This window comes from Lonchura striata, chromosome 1 (assembly GCF_046129695.1).
Source record: "Lonchura striata isolate bLonStr1 chromosome 1, bLonStr1.mat, whole genome shotgun sequence".
Lineage (NCBI taxonomy): Eukaryota > Metazoa > Chordata > Aves > Passeriformes > Estrildidae > Lonchura > Lonchura striata.
This window is the reverse complement of record NC_134603.1, coordinates 61675161-61698334: the sequence shown is the minus strand read 5'-3', so window position 1 is coordinate 61698334 and position 23174 is coordinate 61675161. Positions and strand designations below refer to the sequence as shown.

The window sequence follows — 23174 nt, the reverse complement described above, 5'->3', positions numbered from 1 at the left end:
ATGGGGGAAAACACCACGTTATCCCTGGCTTTTTTTCCCTCTGCATCATGCATCAGTCTTGTATATAAGCTAATGTTTGAATGTCTGTAGCTGTAGTATTGTATTGCAGTACAGGCTCATTACATACCTACTGTTGAACTTGTTAATCAAATGCATTCTCTTTCTCAATTAGAGTCTAAATAGAAGTATCTCATACTCTCTGGAGTAATTTGTAATCTAAAGGAATATGTGTTGTCTCATTCCCTTCCTGAACTTCAGCCTTCAGTCCAAACTCACATTCTCTTTGGCTTATTTGCATTTCCCATGCAGCAGATGCACTGACAGATTTGTTCCAGCAAATCCCTTGGCTGCCTTGTTTCACTGGGCATTTTTTTGGTACCGCTAGGTCTTTCTCTTTCATATGTCTTAAGGTGCTGAAGGGTTCTTACATTGCTGGCTGGTGCATTGCCCCTTATGGCTCTTTTTGGAGGATGAGAAAATTCTTTTTTGGAAAAAGTAGGATGATCCATATTTGTCTTTAGCTCATTGCATCTGATGGGAAAAAAAAAAAGATCTGCATGCTCTCCTTTTAATGTCTTTGTTTTTCTGTACATTAAAAATCCTGGTAATTTGAAAGCTTTGAAAAACTGTTTCTTGTCTTTTCCAGAATTTTCTTCTTATGAATTAATTTGGTACTCACTTTAGGCTTGAAACTTGGTACTACTGTTGAGTAATAAAATTACATATTGTGATGTAAAGGCTTGTGTTGTAACTTGTATGAAGAGAGGCAAAACCTCCTGCTGAAGTCAGAAAAGTTTACATCCTGTACAGCAGAGAGGCTCTGCCGTGGATCATATGCTGTAACTGCTGTGGGTCCGGAAGCATATGGTGCTGCCTGGGTATTGAGTTGCACCTCCGTAGTTCCAATTAGTCACTAACTCCATGACTCTTCTCCCTGTGGTTCCATAGGTATTGCGGGTTAAGTTCTGAGCTTCTGGTTTGTGTTAAGCATCTTGCGCTCCGTGCAAATTCTTTTTCTGGCAGAAGCTCAGCTGTTACTCAGCCTACACTTGGTGCTCTGTGCCCCTAAAGGAACCTGATGGTTTCACTTCGATTTATGCAGAAGAGTAACTCTCAGGAGATTGTCATCTGGATGTAGAAAAGGTGATTATTTCAAGGTATCAATTGTATTTCTTGGCTGATGTGTTTGCAGGTTTCCTTTTAATGAGACAAGTTTTTAATTGACAGCTTTTAGTCATTGAAGCTAGGTTATTGTGAAACATTGGAAGAGAAATAGATTATCATTTACAGTTGTGGTTTATAAGATATGCTGGGGAGCCCAGGAGTACCTTAGAATAACTTTAAAAGATAAATGAAATTATTTTATTGCATTAATAAATAATGATGTTACTATCACGAATTATATTCTGCTTTACAAGTAAAATTACACTTGAACATTTTATCACATGAGCAATGGCACTATGACGAAACAGCTGTGGTTTCAGGCTTTTTTTTCTGTGAACCCTTGGATAGTAAAATTTGCTTTGAGTTAAGCTTGGCTACTGCTTTATAATGTTCAATACCTTAGTCTTTGATGTGATAAATGAGTCAGACTAACATTTCAAGTGGCTGAAGGAAGATACTTTTTACTGACATAGCTGAAAATCAATTGCTTTTTTCCAATGGTACCATATCCTTTATATTTTTGTGATCTGATTAATGACTTGTGTGCAGATAAAACAAATTTTTGTAGTTCTCCAGTAGAATGAGCATTAAATCAAAACTACCTCTCTATGATCCTGCACAAGAAGAATTAGAGCAGCTTTCTTGCTATTCATCATTGTTAACAGATGGTTTTAGACAGATTAGGTAGAGAAATCCCCAAAGGATGATTTATGAATTAATGATTGCAAACAGCTCTGATTATAGTTTAGTAAAACTGTTGTGTGGTACTATGAGCCTGTGGCTTTCTGCATGGATTTATTTTATGTTTCTTAATTCATTAGAAAAGTATAACTCTTGCTAGATAGAACCTTAAAGTCTATTTTTCACTTATTGAGCTATACTGCATTTCATTAATAGCCTTGTTTAAAGCTAATGGGGTAAATGAGAGGTGATATAAACTGTAGAGCTAAGTTATAATTGTTACTCTACTTTAGATAATGAATTGGATTATTTCTTAGTTGTATGCCTAAAATGAATTCTCAAATGGTAAGATAACTCCTAAGCACAAATCACAAAAGTATTTTATGTGCAAATCCCAAAGTTATTTCTGATGTGCATAAACAAATTAAAAAAATGTTTATTTTGTCTTACAGAAACATGTTTTTATTAAACAGAATTAATACAACCATTTAGAACCACACAAATCCTATTATTCAAATAATAAAGCAAAGTTGTTCTGTAATAACGTAATCTTTTCAGCATGTGAGGGTTATGATAGTATTTTTGTTTGTTTGTTTATTCACAGGCATGAAGAATGTTTACAAGTAGGCGGGTAATGCAGTGCAATGTTGCTAACACTTAACATGTAGGAGTTAGACCAGTGCATGGAGCATTCCCTTTTAATTACCAAAGATTCTATATTGTATCTCTGTGTTTCATTTAAATATTCTTAAATTTTCCAACTGAATGAGTTTTTATTGCCCTGGAGCTCTTCAATGAAGCAATCAAAAGAACATACAGGCACTTTAGCATAAATAAGATGATAGTTCCTGGACTATATTAAGTTTTTGTTTTGCACTCTTGTAGGTGGATAGTAGTTGGATTTGCATAGCATTTTCCAGAGCATACTGTACTTCTCAGTTAATCCCTAGAGCAAGTCTGTACTTTTCAAAGTGGAGTGCCAGGTGTTGCTCTGAGCTGAAGTGGGATGTCAAAAGGCTGCTAAGGAAGCCTTCTCTGAAAGAGGCTGAAGGAACTCTTCTGTCAGGAAGATGCAGTGTAAGAAGGATTGAAGAGCTGGTATTCATGGCGGGGAAGCCACCTGCTTATGTACTAACAAGAAGCATTTTCTACATCTTCAGGAGCCAATCCAGTTTGAATAGAAAGAATTCTCAGTTGCAGAAATAAGTGTGAAATAAGTGTGTTGTCCCTGCTACATCCTTTATTACCATGTCTGAGTTTTTAGTTCCACAACAGTAGTGGGGTTTTTTTTGTTTTTTTTTAATAAGCAGCTCAGAGCTGGCTCAGGCATTGTTCGCACAAGCAGTACAAGGTTAGGTACATTAACAACAGCAAGTTGTGTTTGCCAGTCTCTGGTTTTGAGGTTACCCGATTATGTTAGTAAATAGTTATTTCTGAGACTTGCATCTCTCTGGTGCTGAAAACATGTCTGCATCTGTTTTGACCACATCTGAAAGTACACTTTAAACAATGAACTTCCTTCTGAGTTGGATTTTTCTAGACTTAATCCTGCCCAGGATTTCTAGGTTTGGGTAAGAAAATACTGAAGAGCAATAGGAGGGGAGGAAAATGTACTGCCTGGTATGCCTTGAAACCCAATTGTTTGGTTTACTGGACTGTATACTCACCTTTTCTAGAAAGGTGGTTGTGCATTTCAAGACAGCAGTTGAGTTAGAAAGCCAGTTTTACTTCTGAACACCTTTTGTAATAGTGAATGCATATTTTATGATATCCAGTGTGCTTGTTGATGCACATATTCTATTATGAGAAGAAGTTAAGTTGGACCTTGTTTGAAAAACTGTCTTTGCAAACTCATGGTAAGTTGCTCAAAGGTGCAAATTTTGGTGCCAGCTCTGTGAACTTGCATACATCTCTTTAAAAAGAGAAGCAAGGTTAGATTTGAATTGTCTGAAAATGATCTTTTTCATGGTCACTCATTGCTATAGAAATTCTGAAGACGCCTGTTTTGGGTGAACAGTGGGGCAGTCCTCTGACTTGCATACCATGTGGGACTAAGAGTAAACAAGGTACCTTTGATCATTGGTTAAGCTTCACTAATGATTTTCCAGTGATTGAGCCCCTCTTCCAAGTGTGGAAAAGAGGATAGCATCAATGCAGGTTGTTTTTTGTCTACTTTTCTACTTCACCTCTGCAGATCAGTGGTGATCCCTGGTTTTAAGAAGTCTATGAAAAGAGAACATTAAAAAGAAAGCATATTTCTCTTCTACAGTAGGGTACTTTAATAACATCATTAATTCAATCCTCTACATAATATCAAGAATCCACAGACTGCAAAAATAGTGACTTGTGTCATTCCTTTTTTTCCCCACTCTGATACTCCTTTCCACAATTTACAAAAAATTGGAAATAATTTAATCCCATAGGGGGGCAAAAAAAAAGTACTGAAATTTTCAAAGTTCTTGTTGCTTTGGGGAAAAACAAAACAAAACAAAAAACACCTCCAAAAACTAAACAAAGAAAACCTATCAGGCAAATCCCCAATTCCAAAATAACACACACTGGAGGAAATAAATTGATGTCAATTTGCTGCACTACATTTGAACAAGTTCATCTATATCACATCTTAGCTAATAATTTCCTCAATGCTATTTGGTTTGGAACTTGAAATTTAAAAGTTTCTTGGTTTTCAAGGAATGCATTCAGCACAAAGAAAGAGTATTCACTGCTATAGTATAGTCTTGTTCTGAGTTGAATCCTTTCTTTTGATCTCTTTTAAGAATTCCAAGAATGCCTAACAAGTACCTAGCAATGGTACTGATACTCTGAGGTGTGTATTTGAATTTGAAGTTGTGTACTCTTCTATTTCCTGGTGAACTTTGCAAAGAGTAGATTTTAAGTGTAGATGTGAAGGAGGTGAAGAGGACTGTTTTCATCTCTTCTAGAAAGTATTTCTACCTGGTGAAGGTATTGTGCTTGTGAGAACTGTACATTAGATATTATGGTATTTTAAAATTTAATGTACAGTTTGCAGTTAGCCAGCTGGAAATCTGGTTGCAAGTGCATTGTAGCTCATGTTGCATTTGCTTGTTTAATTCTCATTATATTTTCTAGGCAAACATGTGGAGGTCTGTGGGATGTAAGATATTAGGTGAGGTACTCCAGTGATCTGAGCTGGTTAGGCTGTTTGTGTGGTGCTTGGCAGCTCCTGCTTGTCCCTGCAGGTCATGGATTGTTCTTCCTTCCTTTTCAAAGGTGGCTTACCAGCTTGTTAGACACTGCATGTGAAAGATTGCCTGAGGCTCTGCTAAGCATGTTAGCATTTGCCCACAGATAAGTGAACCAACCTACAGGTTGTTACAGTTTGTTTAATTTGCTTCCCTAAAGATTTTTATAAAAGATGTATATAAAACCAACGATAATATACTTTTAAAAAGCCTCCAGGTAAAGGTACAATGCCACAAGTCTCAATGCCATAGGTTTAAGTACTCAGTAGTCTTGGATATGCAGTGCATTTGTACTGCTCTTCTAGACACCAGTCCAGAGGGACTACGAGGAAAATTCATAAATAGAGGATAGCTGGATTACATCACTTCATGGAGGCTGTCTCAAAAGTGTTGACTTAGCATCCTGAGCGATGTGTTGAGGTCTGTGTGACTTCTGCAAGAAGAGTTGATTGTCCCTTTGTATAATAATGTATAGAAGAAACTGTTCTGGTTAAGTAGTCTATAAAGCAGGGGCAATTGTCTGAAATAATGTTTTCAGCATTAAAAAATTATGGGTTCTTACAGTTAACTAGTGCATTAGTAGTTAGCAACCTTTGAAAACTTCTAAAATTGAGTTTCTGCAAAGTTTATTTCTTGTATTTTTCACAAAATTAAATATGAATAGGAAGATACAAATTTTCTGATTCAAAAAACCCACACACCAGCTGAACTTTTAAAAAATACTTTAGTGCTTGAAATTGTACAAAAAGCTTAGGATGTCCATTAGTGCCTGGACAGGCACCTAATCTTAACAGACTTTTGTTTTCTAGGACAGATGAGCAGGTAGTCCTTGTTCACTTCCTAAGATCCCTGAGGCTCATCTTGTGATGACAAGTCTGTGTGGCAGTTCTGCTTGTAGCCCTTATGGACAGGATGTCAAATGCTAGCTGCTGCTTCTCTGCTCTGTCTGACGCATGGTTGTATTCTGTAGTGGGTGTGGGTGTTGGAACAACATGTGCTGCTGTCTGGCTAAATCAGTCTGAAGACCTGATCCTCCTCTAGGAGTGTGCAGGACCTAATGAGAGACAGTACCTAAAATATAATGTTAGAAGTTCCTCTCTGTCTCCAAACACAAGATGAGCTAATGAAAGTACAAGCAGTGTGGGAAAGGCCTTTTTGACCAAGATTTCCATGTGTTGTATTCAATGCAACTAAATTTACCTTACAGCACTCTTCTTGTAGGAGTTTGTAACTTCTTTCCCAGTATCTAATCTGTGCTATTACATTTTCTTAGCAAAGACTGTTCATTCCTGGTATTACTTTTTTTTTTTTTTTAGAAGGAAATTTTCTACCATTATAAAGGTAATGGAAGGTAGAAAGCAGAAAATACACAAAATGAAAGTGGAGCTGTTACTGTAAGGCAGCTAATCCTCATTGTATAGAGATAACATATTGAATTTTTTCTAGCAGGAAAGCTGATCTATATAGAATATAAAGAATCAACGGCCTGGGTTGGAAGGGACCTTAAAGGTCATCTAGTTCCAATTCCCCCTGCCAAGGGCAGGGATATCTTCCAGTAGATCTGGTTGATCAGGGCCCCATCCAGCCTGGCCTTGAACACTTCCAGGGGTAGGGCATCCCCTTCTCTAGGCAGCCTGTTCTAGTGCTTCACCACGCTGAGGGTAAAGATCTTTTTTCCTAATATCTAAACAGTTCTTGTTTCAGTTTGAAACCACTCCCCCTTGTGCTGTCACTACATGCCCTTGTAATAGACCCTCTCCATCTTTCCTGTAGACTCTTTTCACACACTGGAAGTGAGGTCACTCAAAGCATTTACTTTTCCAGGGTGAATATGAGTGTGTTGGGTTTGTGTAGCAAGGTTTTGGTAATGGGGAGGCTACAGGAGTGGCTTCTGCAAGAAGCTGCCAGAAGCTTCCCCCATGTCTGGCAGGGCCAGTGTCAGATGGCTCCAAGATAGACCCACTGGTTAAAGCCAAGTCAGTCAGGGATGGTGGTAACACCTCTGGGATAATGTGTTTAAGAGCAGGGAAAATTTATTGTGCAGAAGTAATTGCAGCCAGAGAAGAGAGGAGTGATAATATGAGACAAACAATTCTGCAGACTCCAAAGTTGGTACTCCAGTTGCAGGACTAGAGATTCCCTTGCAGCCCGTGGTGCAGACCATGGTGAGGCAGTTGTCCCCCTACAGCCCCATCCCTGCAGGTTCAGAGGGATGCAGAGATCCATGCTGGAGCAGGTAGATATCTGAAGGAGTCTGTGACCCTGTGGGAAGCCTGCACTGGAGTGGTTCCTTGCAGGGCCTCTGGCCTTGGGGAGATGAGCCTATGTTGGAGCAGGTTTCCTGACAAGATCTGTGATCCCAAGGAGCACCCATGCTGGAGCAACCTGTTCCTGAAGGAGGAAGGACTGGAGCCTGTGGGAGAAACCCATGCTGGAGAAGTTTGTGAAGAACTGCAGCCCATGGGAAGGATGTGTGTGAGAAGTTCATGGAAGACCATCTTCCATGGGAGAGACCTCATGTTGGAGCAGGGGAAAGAAACCTCTTGCTGAGGAGGAAGCAGCAGAAACAGCATGTGAGGAACTGATCACAGCCACCATTCCCTGTCTCCTTGTGCTGGTGGAGGAAAGGAGGTAGAGAATCAGAAATAAAGGCCAGGAGGGAGGGATAGAGGTAAGGTATTTTTAAGATGCGTTTTACTTCTCACAATCCTACTCCAATTTGGTTGGTCATAAATACGTGTAATTCCCCCAAGCAGAGGCTATTTAGGCTGTGATGGTAACTGGTGAGTGATCTCTTCCTTCCTTATCTCAGCCCAGAAGCCTTTTATTATATTTTCTCTCCCTTTTCCTGCTGAGGAGGGGAATGATAGAGTGTCTTTGGTGAGTACCTGGCATCCAGACAGTGTCAACCCGCCACACAAGAGGCAGTAACAAATATTACTCTTGAGAGTCTAAATTGTCCTGTGTATAATGTGGATACTTTCATAAGGAGAGAGGTGGGCAGGATATCTTCCAAATATGACTTGTCAGTTTAACTCTTGTGTTTGTAGCAGGGGCTGTGAAATAGCTGTTTCCTTTGGTTTTATTTATAGATGTCTATAAATACTTCCTGAAACCTAGTCTCTTTAAGTATCACTTAATTCTGTCATGCAAGACTTAATTACACTGACAATAAATAGACATTAGAATATTTTTAGCTAAGTGTGCTGTCATGATGCTTCCTGAGCATGAAGTATATAATGACATAAATGTCAGTATCTGAAGGTCCTCAAAAAGATCTGAAAACAGCTGCTCAAAAATTGCCACAACTGAGCTTGTTTTCTTAAATATGATGTACATCTTGAATACATTATGGCTATATCTCTTAGTTTTGGTAAAGTTTTTGAGAAAAGGCCATTCTTTTTCTGTGGCTTCTCATAACAAGTGGCAAAAGAATGTAGCTGACAGATTCTTGAGACACTCCTTAAACTGATTGTCTCAAATCTCAGATAAACATTCCATGGAAATAGTGTTAGAACTCACATTAAACAGAGGGTGAGTACCATCAAAAGGACTGTTTCCTTTCTAGGACCTGATCAGTAAATCCTTAAGTAAACAGCATGTAACGTATTGCTCTTGTTCAAAGAGACTTGCAGGTAATCTTTTCAGCTGCTCACTCCTGTCCAAACATCACAGATGTCGGTGACTGGGAAATACATGATCAGACTATAACAGATTAAATATCTGGGAGGCGTTAAGCTTGAAGAAGGCCTTAGATGATGTTCGAGGACTTGCAGGTGTTTCCTTCATTACAAAAAAATTAAAACATAGTAATAGGTCTAGTCTGGTTCCAACTGAATAGACTGCAGGGGAAAAGCAATTATAATCTGAAGCATCTTAAGTGTTGCAAGTTTTACTAGTTCAGCTTTTTATAGGCTCTTAGGGTTCCTTCGGTTGGTTGTTGCAGAGAAAATTTCTTGTTAATTTTGTCTGGGTCTTTCCTTTTCTCCATTTAACTTGTCCAATTTTTTATCTTTGTTTTAAACATTGCTTAAAAGTAAGGAGCAAACCTTTGCTTATTCTTTATTTTAGAAGTCTTTCTTATTGACCTGTTAATGCTCCCTGCTGTATTTGTGTTCTGAGGCAATTATTATTGAGTGCTGGAATGGTTAAATAATCTTTGCACTGCTTATTAGCATCAATTTCCTTCAGTCTATCACTTAATGTACTAGTGAAATTCCTCTCCTTGCTAAGTTAAGATCTTGTTCTTTTTTTAACCCCGTTAATTACAAGCTTAATTAAGTCTTGAAAAGAATCCTAAACTGCAGTTGCCATTACCTCTGCTTTTTTCAAAACTTCGCTTGACGTGGAAGATGTATCTGTCACTCTTAACACTCTATGAGGGAATGAGAATGCATAATTCTGAAAAATCTTTCTCATTGTTTATAGAGCAGTGTTTTCTGCAGGTGGCAGGTTATGAGAAGCCCATCTGGTATCTGAACAGCTTTCCTCATGCCTTTGATATTATTACATTTGGTTTATGTGTAACTCATATTTCTAGAACCAAACCCAACCCTTTTTTCTTTAACTGATCAATATTTCATATCTTTCTTTTATCATGACCTACCTACTTCTATTTCAGGGCTGTTTGCTACTTAGTTTTTTATAGGAAACATCTTATCAAATCTGATATCAGTATAGGCTGCATTTGCTATATAATGTTGGTCGCACTCCAAAGAGGTGTTACATGAAGCTGTTTGCTCTGATGTTTCAAACTTGTTGACCAACTTTTGTATTGGTTCTCTCACAATGGTTGTTTTTAACTGTCAATCCATACAGTTTTTTGACTTCCCTGAAAAAAGTATGGAGCACAACCAACTTCCCTCCATTCCAATGTTAAAGATAGTTACTATATTGGCCCTAAGTTAGCCTGTCTGAGAAGAAATTATATTACCCAGCTAAGAGTTCATTATTCCAGGAGGTATTTTCAAAGCCCTTGCTGCTGTGTATATAGGTTGAGTTTAATCTTGATCTACAAGCCACTCAAGTGGCTGTCTAGAGTAGGTCATAGAATCAGAGGATGGTTTGGGTTAAAAGGGACCTTTCAAGACGATCTAGTTCTTCCCTCCTGCCATGGATAAGGATACCTTCCACTGGACCAGGTTGCTCAAAGCCCCAGGTTGTTAAAACTACCTGGACTTGAACTCTTAAAATGATGGGGCTTCCACAGCTCAGGGAAATTGTTCCAGTACCTCATCACCTTCATGGTAAAAAATTCCCTCTTTAAGTCCAATCAGAATCTACCCTCTTTTAATTTAAAAATGTTGACCTTTCTACTTCAAAAACTAAACAGGTCTTGGTAAAAAGTCTTTCCTAATCTTCTAAGCCACCTTTATATGTTAAAGGCTGCTCTCCCTGGAGCCTTCTGCAGGCTGAATCACCCCAGCTCTCTCTGCCTGTCTTTGCCCATAGAAGAGGGTGCTCTATCCCTCTGACCATCTTCATGGCCCTCCTCCGAGCTGTCTTCAACAGGTCCATGTCCTTCTCTTGGGGACCCCAGAGCTGTACACCCCTCGCCAGGTGGGGTCTCACCAGAGCAGAATAGAGGGGCAAAATTCCCTCCATCAGCCTGCTGGCCATGCTGCTTTTGATGCAGCCCAGGGTACAAGCATATTGTTGACTCATGTCCAATTTTTCTTGCACCAGTACCCCCAAGTCATTTTCTGCTGGGCTGTTCCCAATCCATTCATCCCCTAGCCTGCATTGGTAGTGGGGATTGTCCCAGCTCCAGTGTAAGACCTTGTGTTTAGCCTTGTTGAACTTCATGAGGTTAAGATGATACTAGTGATAAGACCTGTCAGAACACTTGCTTACTCTTGCTGAACCTTGGCAGGGGGAGTAGAGGGGTTGTTTTCTGCTGCAGAAACTATGATGCCCTCTGAAAAGAGTGCAAAAGAAATTACAGAAATGTAAAAGGCACTTGTGTTCCTGAGAGTGTTTTGTAAAACTTTAATAAGGGAATTTAACCTGTGATATCTTAATAATTTTTATTATTTGCATACCTCTGCAGTAACATGGGAATTAAAATAAATGCCCTTGATGATTTGCAAGAGACAGTGGGATTCCTTTCACTCTGCAGTGTTATTTGCATATGTATTTTTTTCAGGGTTATGCAGAACGTGTTTAAACTTCTACTGGTGTAAAATGTTGTGGGAGGTAAACTTGCAGCCAGTATGTAAACTTGCAGTTTGTTTTAGGCCAATGTTATTTTATATATACTTCTGAGAAGTCAATAACTGTATGAATGTAATATTAATCCATTAATCCATGTAATATTATTGGGTTGCTGTTTATTTGAGTTGCTATTGTTGGGTTGCTCTTTACTTAAAACCAGTTGAAAAAAACAAACTTGAGATCTTCTATCTGTTTGGTTTTCTTCAGCATTTGGACTAATGCTCTCAGTTGGCTTGCTAGCCATGCCTATTCATGAATTCACCAGTTGGCATTGTTAGATTAGCTGCTGACAGGTATTTTTTAAATTCTGTATACCTGAAGTACCTACAGTGTAAGAATTCAGGAGAGCTGTGTAGTGCAGTTGTTTATACCATGAATTTAATGTTGGTCTGAATTTCCATTGAAGTAATGGTAATTGTGTGTTTTGAGGAATGTCATTCTCCATTTAAAATGAATTTGAAGATATTCAGATGTTTCCTCAGTTTACTCTCTGTTAAGACTATGTTTTCATCATAAGAAGATCTTTTCACTGGAAAGGCATCTGAGGTTCATAGGCTTTGGAATTGAAGTTTGGTGATCCAGGGGTCTCTTACAGGGAGAGATTTGTTGTATGAACTATAGAAAGCGGCCTTCCTTTAGACCTTATGGCTTAGATACAAATTGGAGAAGAAGAATGTATATAAAAAAGCAGTGGGCAGACAATGCATATCTGTACTGATGTTTTGTACCAGAACAAAATATTCTTATATCTCATAGCAGTTCTTCCATAGGGTAGCACTGTTCTCAGATTTTTTGGCTTTTTTATTTTTCTTGTGTGTGCAAAGTGCTTGCTCTATGAAGTGTTGATATTTCCCATTGCAAAGAGTTTAATACTGAACACCTGGCTAAACCAGCTCCTGGCATTGAAAACCAGCCTCAGCAAGGTGTTAAACAACACTTTTTTTTTCCTCCAGAAAGACAGCTTGGATATCTGGAGGGTAAACCCTCCATCATGAAGCAGAACAGTTCCTACATTGCTTCCTGCTATGTCCTTCAATTTGTAGTGAGCATTACAAGTGCAGCTTGTATGCTGTCCCACCACAGGCTTGACTGGTGAATGAGTGAATGATGATTTATGTCTTGTTGAGGAATGGCAAAGACATCTGTGATCAAGCTGATATAGCTAAGATGTTCAGACACTTAAATAATTCATGTAATTTTGAGATTCTCTAAACAGACATCTTTGAGCTTCTGGGGATGTGGCTTACTGTGGAGTTCTGTGGGCTTTTTAAACTATACTCCTGCTGAAAGGAGTGCTTCTGCCCATCTTTCCTCAGGTTGGACTCTTTCCCTTTTGCCACCAAAAAATATTCATGAAGCTATGCAGTGAACCAGGCTGGGGACCTGATTATGGGGAAAACTAAAACAAGCATCACCTTCTCCACAACTGAGGTTTTACCCACATCAGATAAATTAATTGCAAATATGAGCATGGGTGACAAGGACAGTCAGGACTATTTTTGTTGGGTTTTTATGCTGGTTTAGGGTGTTTCAAACTACAGAGTTTAATTTCTCTCCTGCCTCTCACTAGAAAAGAATTGTAGCAAAAAATGTAAAGCTCAGGTTTTTAATGAAGTTTATAGTTAGTTAATTGTGAGTTGCTTACTGTTCTCATGTTTACCTGATGCCTTGGTTCAGAAGCTGCTCCAGCAATCCTGCCTTTTTCCTCTGTGAGGGAAAATGATCTCTTTGTTTCCTTGTGTTTGGTGTTTTGGACAAATCTTCAGTCTCCTGCAGCCTGCATGCAGCTGATCGCCAGGCTGTGATCTGAGAGGGAATGCATAGCACTTTGCAGTGGGTAGAAAAGCCAAATGGGGAGCTCAAAATAGGAATATCCTCACAAATTGTTTTACTGATAACTTGTATCAAAATAGCAACCTTTTTCTGAATTCTAGGAAACGTGTAATTGAGGCTGTTTAAGTTATGAGTATGGTGGATATTTTAATGGGGGAAGGGCTATGTGAAAGGCTGTTGAGACCCAGAGCAGCTTATTTTAATACTACAAATGGGAGGGGAATAAAAGTAAAAGTCTCTCTTTTCATTTGAGATAAACTGAGCAGATGAGCAACCTTAATTACACTTCAATTTTTTTTTCATTCTCTGGGAAGTTAAATGATACCTCCTGACACAGCACAAAACTAAGTTTTATTAGCAAAGTACTGTAAAAATCTATTATTGAGTTTAATTCAAAACTTGCATTTAGTATGAAAGTTGAAATGTTCTAATAAATAATTATTCTTGTTTGCAGATAACTACTCTTATTAATCATAAGGATAAACCAAAGCGTTCAGACAAGACTCTGCAAGCAATCCAGCGAGTGGGCCAGGCTGTTAACCTGGCAGTTGGGAGATTTGTTACTGTGGGTGAAGCCATAGCCAATGAAAACCATGAATTAAAGGAGGAAATGAGTGTTGCTTGCATCGAGGCAAGGAGAGCAGGTATGTAGTTACTCATGAAATTGTACTTGTGCCATTTTTAGCACACTATTTTTAGTGTCAGGCATAATGTAAGAACTTTATTATTTAATTGCTTAACCTTCCTCTGCTGGTTCATTCAAGGCTTGATCTGTTACCTGATTTTGTCACTTACTTAAATTGCTGTCATCTTACTAATAGGGAATGGAATTGTGTGTTGGCTTTGATTTTTATAGGATCATTTGCCTCAAGGGATTACCTGACTGCTATTTTTTTATGATGTTACTACAGACAAAGAGCAGAGTGTTGGGAATGCAACTTTAGAGTTTATTGCTGCCAAGTTAAAAAAGTGGAGTATTTAAAGTTATTTAAGTGTTATACTACTGTGGTCATTGCATTCCAAATCTCAGTGTCTGAATGAAGGTCAGTGTCAACCCATATTTCATCAGGACTCACTAAGATGACTCACATCAGTCATCTGATGACTCCACTCACTAGAATGAAAATCATACTATGCTTGCCTTTTTGCTGGATTCAAGTTTCGTTGCAAACTTGCTGTGTGTAAGAATTGAATGTGAAGTGTGGATAATTGAGTTGCCTGCTGTCACTCTCCTTCTGCCAGGAGACTCTATTTAGGCAAACAGGGGATTGCATTCTCTGATGCTGTAAGACAATGTCAGTGTCGTGCTAAAAACTGCTTTCCTAGATACTAAATACTGTTGCTTGCATAATATTTCAGTGGCCCTCAGTAAATGCATATTTTTAAATCTGCAGTGTAGGCTTTGAAATGACATCTAGTAGAATGTTCCTTTTGTTGTTAGTGGGGTGAGGTTTTGTTTTTGTTTTCAAATACTTTTGGATTATGGGAAATGCTACTTGAAGCTTTTCCAGTTTGAGCAGGTGGATGACCCTGCAAGTGTGATACACATTCTACTTGCTCTGGCCACAGGGAGACAATCTTGAGCTTCTGTTGTGGGGACAAATAAATGACCCTTCAACAACCTTTCAACATTAATATCTTGCTTACTGTAGGATGGAGCAATATTCTACTCCAAAATGTGGGTTACTGTACTTGAAACTGATCTGTTAAGTTAAAAAGGGGGCTTGGGTGGCTGTTTGGTTTTTATCTTTGAAATTACTTCAGAGTCCTGAAGAGCTTGTCTTTGGTGACCTAACTGGTGTATGTCTTGTTGGATCGCTGTTCTGGCCTCAGACTTTGGGGATGCAGTTCATACTATTACTTGTGATTAAATGAAAAAAGAAGCTTAGAAATTGGGTATGGTGCTGTAAGAAATCCTCTGAAAATCTCTCAACAATGAGTCACAATGTCTAGAAACACTCTGATGATGAATGATTGTTCTTGGGATTTGAAGGACTGTTCTGGATAAACCTTAGATTGAAAATTCCTAGTTGCTCCAGTAAACTTGGCTGCAAACAGAAATGTCCTAATTTAAAAACATTCCAATTATATGTGAAGCATGTGTTTTCTCTTCAGAGATCCAAGTAAAATGCTGACAAGCCAAAACTGCCAAAGTTCACATCAATAATCAGCTGCTGGAAGAGCAGTGCAGTCTGAATCTGTTTCTTGACTTGCTAGTTATGCTGTGGTTAAGTATTTTTTTCTCCCTATCACTGTATGCAGGAGGAGCTCAGAACCTAAAAATAGTCTGTGATACTTTATTCCAGCAAAAGACTATAGTTCTTTTGTATTGAAAGTTTTATTTCCTGTTATGCAGTAACAGCCTCAGTCTAGAGGAGTGAAGATACGGCTTGTTTGCATTTCTGTCAGCCTCACGTTTATTTTGGCATGGCTCAGTTGTTCATTGCATTTGAGATCTAACAGCTTACATGGGAAATCCACTATAGCAAACATGTTTGCTCCTGGTTATTTTTTTGATGGAGGGTTTTATGTGCCAGTTGTATCTCTGTGGACTGTTCAGTGGTGGACAAAGTAATATAGTCCTTTGAGCAGATAAATTCTTATGGCTAAATGTTGTCTGAACTCAGTTTCTCAACAAGGTAACCCAAGTGCCATTTTTAATAACTTTGGTGTTCCCAAGCAAGCAAAAAAAAAAATTCCTGGACAATTACAGCCAAGAATATTGACCATATTAATAAACCCTATGTTCTGAGGGCATAGGCAGTAGAAAGCCTTTACTCATTAGGGCAGGGAATCTGGTAGAGCTGTTCATACTTCTTTTTAGCCAATAAATTAGATTGTGTCTTAGGAATGGAGATTTTGCAAGGCATAAAAGATTTAAACACAAAAGGATTTAGAACATTAAGCATCTCAATTTCTGAAAAATGTAGGGAGTCTTTAAATCAATTGCATATTCTGCAGAGGCTTTGAAGGATGACAGATGTTGTATCTGTTTCTTGAGAAGGGTATAATGAGTGATTTGAAATGTTTCAGACTTGTTATGACTATTTGCTTGTAACAAACCTTGTAATTTGATTGACTCAAAATAGAATCCTAAAACACTGCAGAGGGTCATGTAGCAGATTTTGGGTTACATTATTCTTGCACTGTGTCAATATTTACCGTGATAGTATAGTAGAGGAATGTAACTTACAGATGCTCTAAATGTACGCTTTAGATGCTCATCTGTGATTTTCTTTTTGTCTTATTTTTCTCTCTAAAAACTAGGAAAGACTGGCTAATTTAAAAGAGAAAGCACATGTCAGGAATAAGTGTCATAGCTTTTCCAGTATTTTCTGCTGGTTGACTACATAGCTCTAAAGGAAGACATGGAGCAAAATAAAAGCAATAAATAGCTTTCTCATATTTTTGCTTTGATTTTAGTACAGAGAGGGCTAAGTTAAGATGCTGAAAAAATGGAAGTTTAAATGGAATCACAGAATAACTGAGGTTGTAAGCATCATTTAACTCCCAAGAATGGAGATCATGCAATTTCTCGTACACTGCTCATTTCTTACTTCTTTCTTCTGCCCCTACTTAAGGGTGTTTGACCACCTCTGCTGTGGCAAAAGTATTTTCTTACATCTTGTTTCATCACCATACCTACTGGGATCAGTCTGTCTGCGTCTCTCCATACCTGCCCCCTGGGGGGATAGATGTAGAGCACAGAAGACTCTGCCACTGACCTTCTCTTCTTGGGGCAGAATAACTCCCCCCCTTCAAGCTCTCCCCTTATGTCACTTACTCCACTGTGTCAGCTGAGGTGTTGAGGAGCCCAGAAGTGGACATAGTACTCCAGATGCTGGCTTACAAGTGCCAGAAGGAATGGAAGAATACTTTCTGCAGCCTTCCACATGCAGCTGGCCATTATTGCTGACTCCTGTTCAACTATTTGTTGGCCTCCCATATCTTTCCCCACAAAGATTCCCTGTTAACATCTGATCTCAGCCTGTAGGGCTGAGTGGTTACCCTGGCCCAGATGTGGTATTTACTGCCCTTGGACTTCACAGCTTTTCTATCAGATCATTATTTTTCAGCCTGTTCCTCTGTCTAGCAGTCCTGCCCTCCACAGTATCAGGCACTCACCCACTTTGATATTGTTCACACACTTGCTGAGCATGCTGACTCATCATCCAGGAAATAGTTTTGATGACTCCTGTCAGTCCCAGAGGTACACCACTGGAAGTTGACTGCCCGGTGAACTTTGTACCCATTATCAACATCCCCAAGCCCAACAGTCAGGCTCATTTTCTACCCACCTTTTTGTTCACTTAGTCCATATGATGAAGTTAGAAGGAAACTATGGGATATCATAGCAGGAGCCATGCTGAAGCTGAGATGCACAGCATTTGTTACTTTCTTTTTTTTGAAAACAGTGTCATCTCATTGTAAAAGGCACTCAGATCAATAAGGGCTATTCACCTTGGCATGTCTGTGATTGTTCTTCCTAATTGCTTTTTTCTGCTTAATGTGGTAATGTCTTCCAAGATTATTTTAATGTTAATCCTGGAGGCTGACTAGCCCACAATAAAACTGATTTTTTTCTTGTAAACCTTCTTTGACGTGGATGTGACAGTTGTCTTTCTATCATTGGAAATATCACCCAATTGTCATAATCTCTCAGTCATGGTAGGAGAATTGCAGTGACACTGAGCTGTTTCTTTGATTTGCTCAGATGTGTTTTATGGACTGGTGTACACCCATCTGGGTATAGCTTCTCCAGCTCCATCTCTTTACTCTAAGAAGTCTTGTTCCTCATAGCTTACTCCCAGGGCTTAATTCCTGTTCCTATAGTTGCAGATCTATAGGCAGAGAAGAAAGCCAGAAGTCTTGAGTTTCTATGGCTATCTGGAATTTTTGACAGGCAGATGTTGCAGGTGTTTCAGTGTACTCTGATAACTCTTTGTGTAACTAGCTGCTTCACCTATGACTTGATTCATCCTCAAGAAGGTGAATCCCATAGCATAAGAATGGGATAATGGTGTTCATCTTCTTTTGGTTACCAAAAGAACTTTGCATCTGTTTTAATTGTTCTCTGTGTGATTCTACAACATTTTATGTTATCATGGGTATTGTGACAACACAAAAATTGGTTAATCTGCTGACAGAGGTGAAAAAGTAGAGACTGGTGTGCAGTGAAATGAATTGGACTGTGGAGAATGCAATAGCCAGTGTGTTTTACTGTCAAATGATCTCCTTATTTGACTGGAGGCTTGTCCTACAGCTTCACTGGGAGTACCTCTGGCTTCCCCTCACTCTTTGAACTGCAGCTGTACTTCTATAAGTCCTCTTGCTTCTGTCCATTTCCAGGGCCTTCAGCTGTGGAACTCACTGTCTCTGACTGTACTATAGTACAGTATATTTGGGTGACTGATTATTTGGAGCATGCCTTTTGTGACCTGGCCTGGTCCCTGCAAATGTACTGGAAGTTCCTTTCCATAATGCAATACTATTTTGGCATCTTAAGAACCTGAGGGATTACAAGTATCAGAGGAGAGAAGCACTATGAAATGTGGAGCTCTGTAGTTTGAAGGACTGTCAGACCTTCCTTGTTCTGTATAGTGTGGTATTTCTGGAGTGCCAGTACTTCTTCAAAGGAGAGCACAAGCTTTATCAGGCTTTTGGAGTATTTTGCCTGCTTAGGTGGATTACCTTTGTTGAGGTTTTGCAAATGAGTCATAGGGAATTTGATCAAATCGCCTAGATTTGATCTTTAAGGATGATCTATAGGTCAGCTGTAGGTTGGTCATCTTGTCTTGCATGCTAACAAAAATCATGTCTCAGAGCTTGCCTGAGCCCAGTCTCCTAGCAGCCCTTCTCTGGTTACAGATTGCTCTGTCTTTCCTGTATAGCGCTACTATCTAGGGCACTCCAGAAGATTCAATTGGATATGGTCTGTGTTTCTTTCTCAGATAAGGAAATACATTAGCTGCAGTGGATGTAGAGTTTTTACCTGCATAAAAAAGGAAAGTGGTTAATTAAACCTTTTCAAATATCTAGTTAATTAAACCCAAGTTGAATACAAAGATGGTCATGAACCAAAAATCAGTGCTTCCTTTCCTTTTTTTCCTCTCCTGTCTCTGACAGTGCCCTGTTCAGTGGCCCTCCTTTGAATGTAAAGTGCAGTAGTTTCACTATAATGCTTCAGTCCTCCAAGTTGTAAAGTTACGGTTTGGAATCTCTTTATTATTCATGCCTGGAGACTTCTAAAGGAATAGGAAACCTATAAAATACGGGAACGCTAATTGAAATTTGGAAAGTGGAAGGGAGTTTATAGTTCTTTCTTCCTTGCTGCATCCCACTATTTCAGTGGATTGATGCTGCAAGTGTGAATACTGGTGTGACTTTGGCTATTAAAATTAGAAAAATACCTCCCATGAATGTTTTCTCCCTCCACACTCCCTAATTTTGCCCATCACCCCCCCCTCAAATAGCTGTAGATTACTGTAAACAAATTAGTGTATGTTACAGATGGAAGAATAAGGTAGTAGTGAATAGTAATCCACATTTAAATATGGAGAGGGTGCCACCAGCAGTCAGTTGAAGGAAGTAAAGTGAAATAAAAAGCATTGTAGATAGCTCTGAAATTGTCTTATCCCTCAAAGGTAAAAGTTAAGAATGCTTAATATCCCAGTGTCTTTCTTCTAAGTCTGGAAAGTCACTTTATTTTTTTTTTTTTTTCCTTCTAGGTGAAACAATTGCACAGCTTACAGATGTGGCAAGCTTGGATCATCCAGAATCTGATAGCCACATAACAATCTTTACAGACAAAACGGGTGTGGTAAAAGCTGCAAGGTTATTGCTTTCTTCTGTCACAAAGGTGCTGGTGCTAGCAGACAGAATTGTTATTAAGCAAATTATAACTTCCAGGAACAAGGTATTGTAGCTTCTCTTCTGTTCAACTGATACCTGTAGTCAGTGCAAAAGAATGGTAGTAGTAAATGTGATACTGTCATTGTCTCTGTGGAGGAATTATAAATTAAAGAGATAAAAATTAATGTCTTGCACATGTTTACTTACCAGGTATCCAGGAATTATAAAATAAATAGATAAAAATGAATGCCTTGCACATGTTTACTTACCAGATATCCAAAAGGGGATGGCTCTAAGACAGTAGCATTAAAATTTTCAGTCATTCTGCATTTTATATCACCCATATTGCTTTATTCACTTATTATGTTAGAGAAGATGCTGTGTTACTGCTTATTTAATTTTAAATGTGCTGTGAGGTGAAAAGTGTGTCTGTTGATTAAAATGGTCAATAAATCTTCTACTTGCTAATGACAGGATTTTGTACCATCAGGATTAAGACAAAGAGAGCATTCTGGCATCTAGACAAAAAGCTGTGCGGAATGCACGTAAAAGTCTCTGCCAGTTGAAGTGAGGTTTACAGATTAAAAGCTTCTTGTACAGTTTAACTTAGGTCTTGAGATTTAGGATGAAACTGCTTGGTTGGTTTAAAGAATCTGTGAAGGCCCATTTAACCTCAAATATAATTTCATGCAGTGCAGACTTCACTGTCTGCCTGTAGGATATTCTTCCATTTTCTTCTTCACAATGTGCTAAAACAAAAATAGAAAAAGCCTATGTTTGAAAAATGAGAACCTGATAAGGCCTGAGGGTTTCCATTAATTTTGAGCTTGTAATCTAGAGCAGTGTCCCTCTTTCCACTTTTGACTCCTTAATGGTGTCTCTGTTGTATTCCTTTGTCCCAGTTTACTTTCCAGACCCACTGGACTCTATTTTGTAGCACCTAGATCCAAGACACTTAGTTCACTCCAGCATTCAAAACCAGTGAAATTACCTGCTTCTCTCTGGCTTTAGACTTGGCTGCACTGATCTGCTGTCTTTGTGCTCATTTCTTCTCTCAGTGGTTGATTCAGTTGGCAGCAGTGTTACTAATATCAGTTTCCATGCAGTAATCCTAATTAATTTACCTTTCCAAAAGTGGCAGGTTTAGGCTATGGAGCAACTGTGCAAATGCATGTATCACGGAAGGATAAGGAAGAATATATCCTTTGAGGAGCAGGCTAGGTTTCTGGTAATTTTAAATATGTATGAAAATACTGTCATATCCACACCAATATGAATATAGTGAGCATAGGTGCAGCATTTAATTTTGAAAGCATTTCAAGCAATCTCATAGTACCAAGTAAGTGTATCTGACTCTGACTGCCATAGGCACAGAACTGTAAAATATCCTTACTTGAAGGGGACCCAAGTCCAACTCCTGGCCCTGCACAGGACACCCCATGAGTAACACCATCTGCCCAAGAGCACTGTCCAAATGGTTCTTGAACTCTATCAGGCTTGGTGCTGTGACCACTTCCCTGGCACTGTTCCAGTGCCCAACCACCATCTGAGTAAAGAACCTTTTCCTGATATGCAACCTCACCTTCCCCAGAAAAAACTTCAGGCCATTTCCTCGAGTCCTATCGCTGAGGAGAGAAGAGATCAGTGCCTGCCCCTCCTTTTCCCCTCACAAAGCAGTTGTAACTGCATTGAAGTCTCCTCTCAGTCTCCTCTTTTCCAGGCTGAACAGACCAAGTGACCTCAGCAGCTGTTCATACGGGTTCCACTCAAGGCCCTTCACCATCTTCATAGCCCTCCTTTGAAACTCTCTAGTGGCTTAATATCTCTATATTTTGGTACCCAAAGCTGCCCCCAGCACTCGAGGTGAGGCCACCCCAGTGCAGAGCAGAGCAGGACAATCCCCTCCCTTGCCCAGCTGATGCACCCCAGGACACAGCTATTCTTTGTGATCTGGGTTTTACTGCATGCTCCTTTCTATGCATAGTGCATGTCTGGGAAAGTCTGCTTTTGTCTGTGGTAACAGTAGATCACAATTCACATCTCCAGGACCAGATTAAATAAATGGTGTTTTATATAGGCTTAATATTGGCTTAATATTTTTATATGCCCTAATGTTTACTGTAAAGTACTCCTGAAAAGTGTGTAGAGACATTGCTATGAAGAGACACTGCTATGCTGGATAGCAAAGAGATTCTTGCTGTAGAAGACTTTGTGGTAGAGGGATAATGTAGGCAGGGATTTAAGAAGTGCATGCAAATACTCTGAAACTGTGTAGTATAATATGGCAAAGAGGATGGAAAGATAGGAAGAGGAGCATCAGTACTGCCAACTGGAGAAGATTCTGGCTTCTTAAAATGAATCACTGTTCCAGAAGATCTCGGCTCCATTTTTATCTTAGAGACTGAATGCCCAGTGTTAAACTTTTATTGCTTTTTTTTTTTTTTAATGCTTATTTCTGAACACCTTTTTTTTCCATTGTCATTATCTTCCTCATGTGAATAAAGAGTCAATCAAGGGTAAAGGATAGAAAAACAGAGTGGCTGGACATGCAATCCCTAAGACAAATGAAGTGGTTGAGATCTTCCAGAATGGTCATCTGTTCCAGAATCAGCTGATGATCCCCAGTGATCCTGTTCCTGCTTCCACATTCTCTGCACCATATATGCTGTCCTTGTGTTCTTGGATTGCATACATTTTCTTCCATACCTGCCCACATCTTTCCTACAAAATCTTTCCTTTACAAAATCAGTTTCATTGTCCATCAGACTTAGTCACTGCATCAGTGAGCTTAAGGTTTTGCTCCACTCACTGTCACCAGTCAGGATAGGAGAGCCAGAACAATAAGTAGGGAAGTGACAGATAGTGGGGGAGTTGCTGCATTGTTCATTTTGGATCAAAATATGGATGTGCCCTGAAGTGATGTCAGCCTACGACTGCTGTCTGCAAGGAGACATTCATCCTGCAGCACTAGCTGTGCAATATCTAGTGCTAATTTAGATGTTAATAAGAGCTTAAAGCCTCGTTTTTTTTAACATTTTTTTAACCTTTTAATTAAAATATGTATGTCTTCATTACTGTCCACATGTTTCTTGTTGAAAAAGCTTTAAAATGAAAAAATATGAAGCTATCACAGGTGTTTTGCATTGTATCAGCATCTTGAATAAGCTTTAGACAAATTTAGAGCTGTCTATACAATTTTTTGGAATG

At 39.0% G+C, this 23174-nt stretch overlaps 1 protein-coding gene across 2 annotated transcripts in view; it reads left to right on the top strand.

Moving 5' to 3' along the window:
* Window positions 1–23174, top strand: part of CTNNAL1 (catenin alpha like 1) — a 57329-nt gene that overhangs the window by 7531 nt on the left and 26624 nt on the right. For both annotated transcript variants that reach the window (XM_021528721.2, XM_021528720.2), the window contains exons 2-3: window positions 13570–13759; window positions 19844–20031. In XM_021528721.2, coding sequence (XP_021384396.1) covers window positions 13570–13759; window positions 19844–20031 — 378 coding nt within the window. The remainder of the gene's footprint in view (window positions 1–13569; window positions 13760–19843; window positions 20032–23174) is intronic.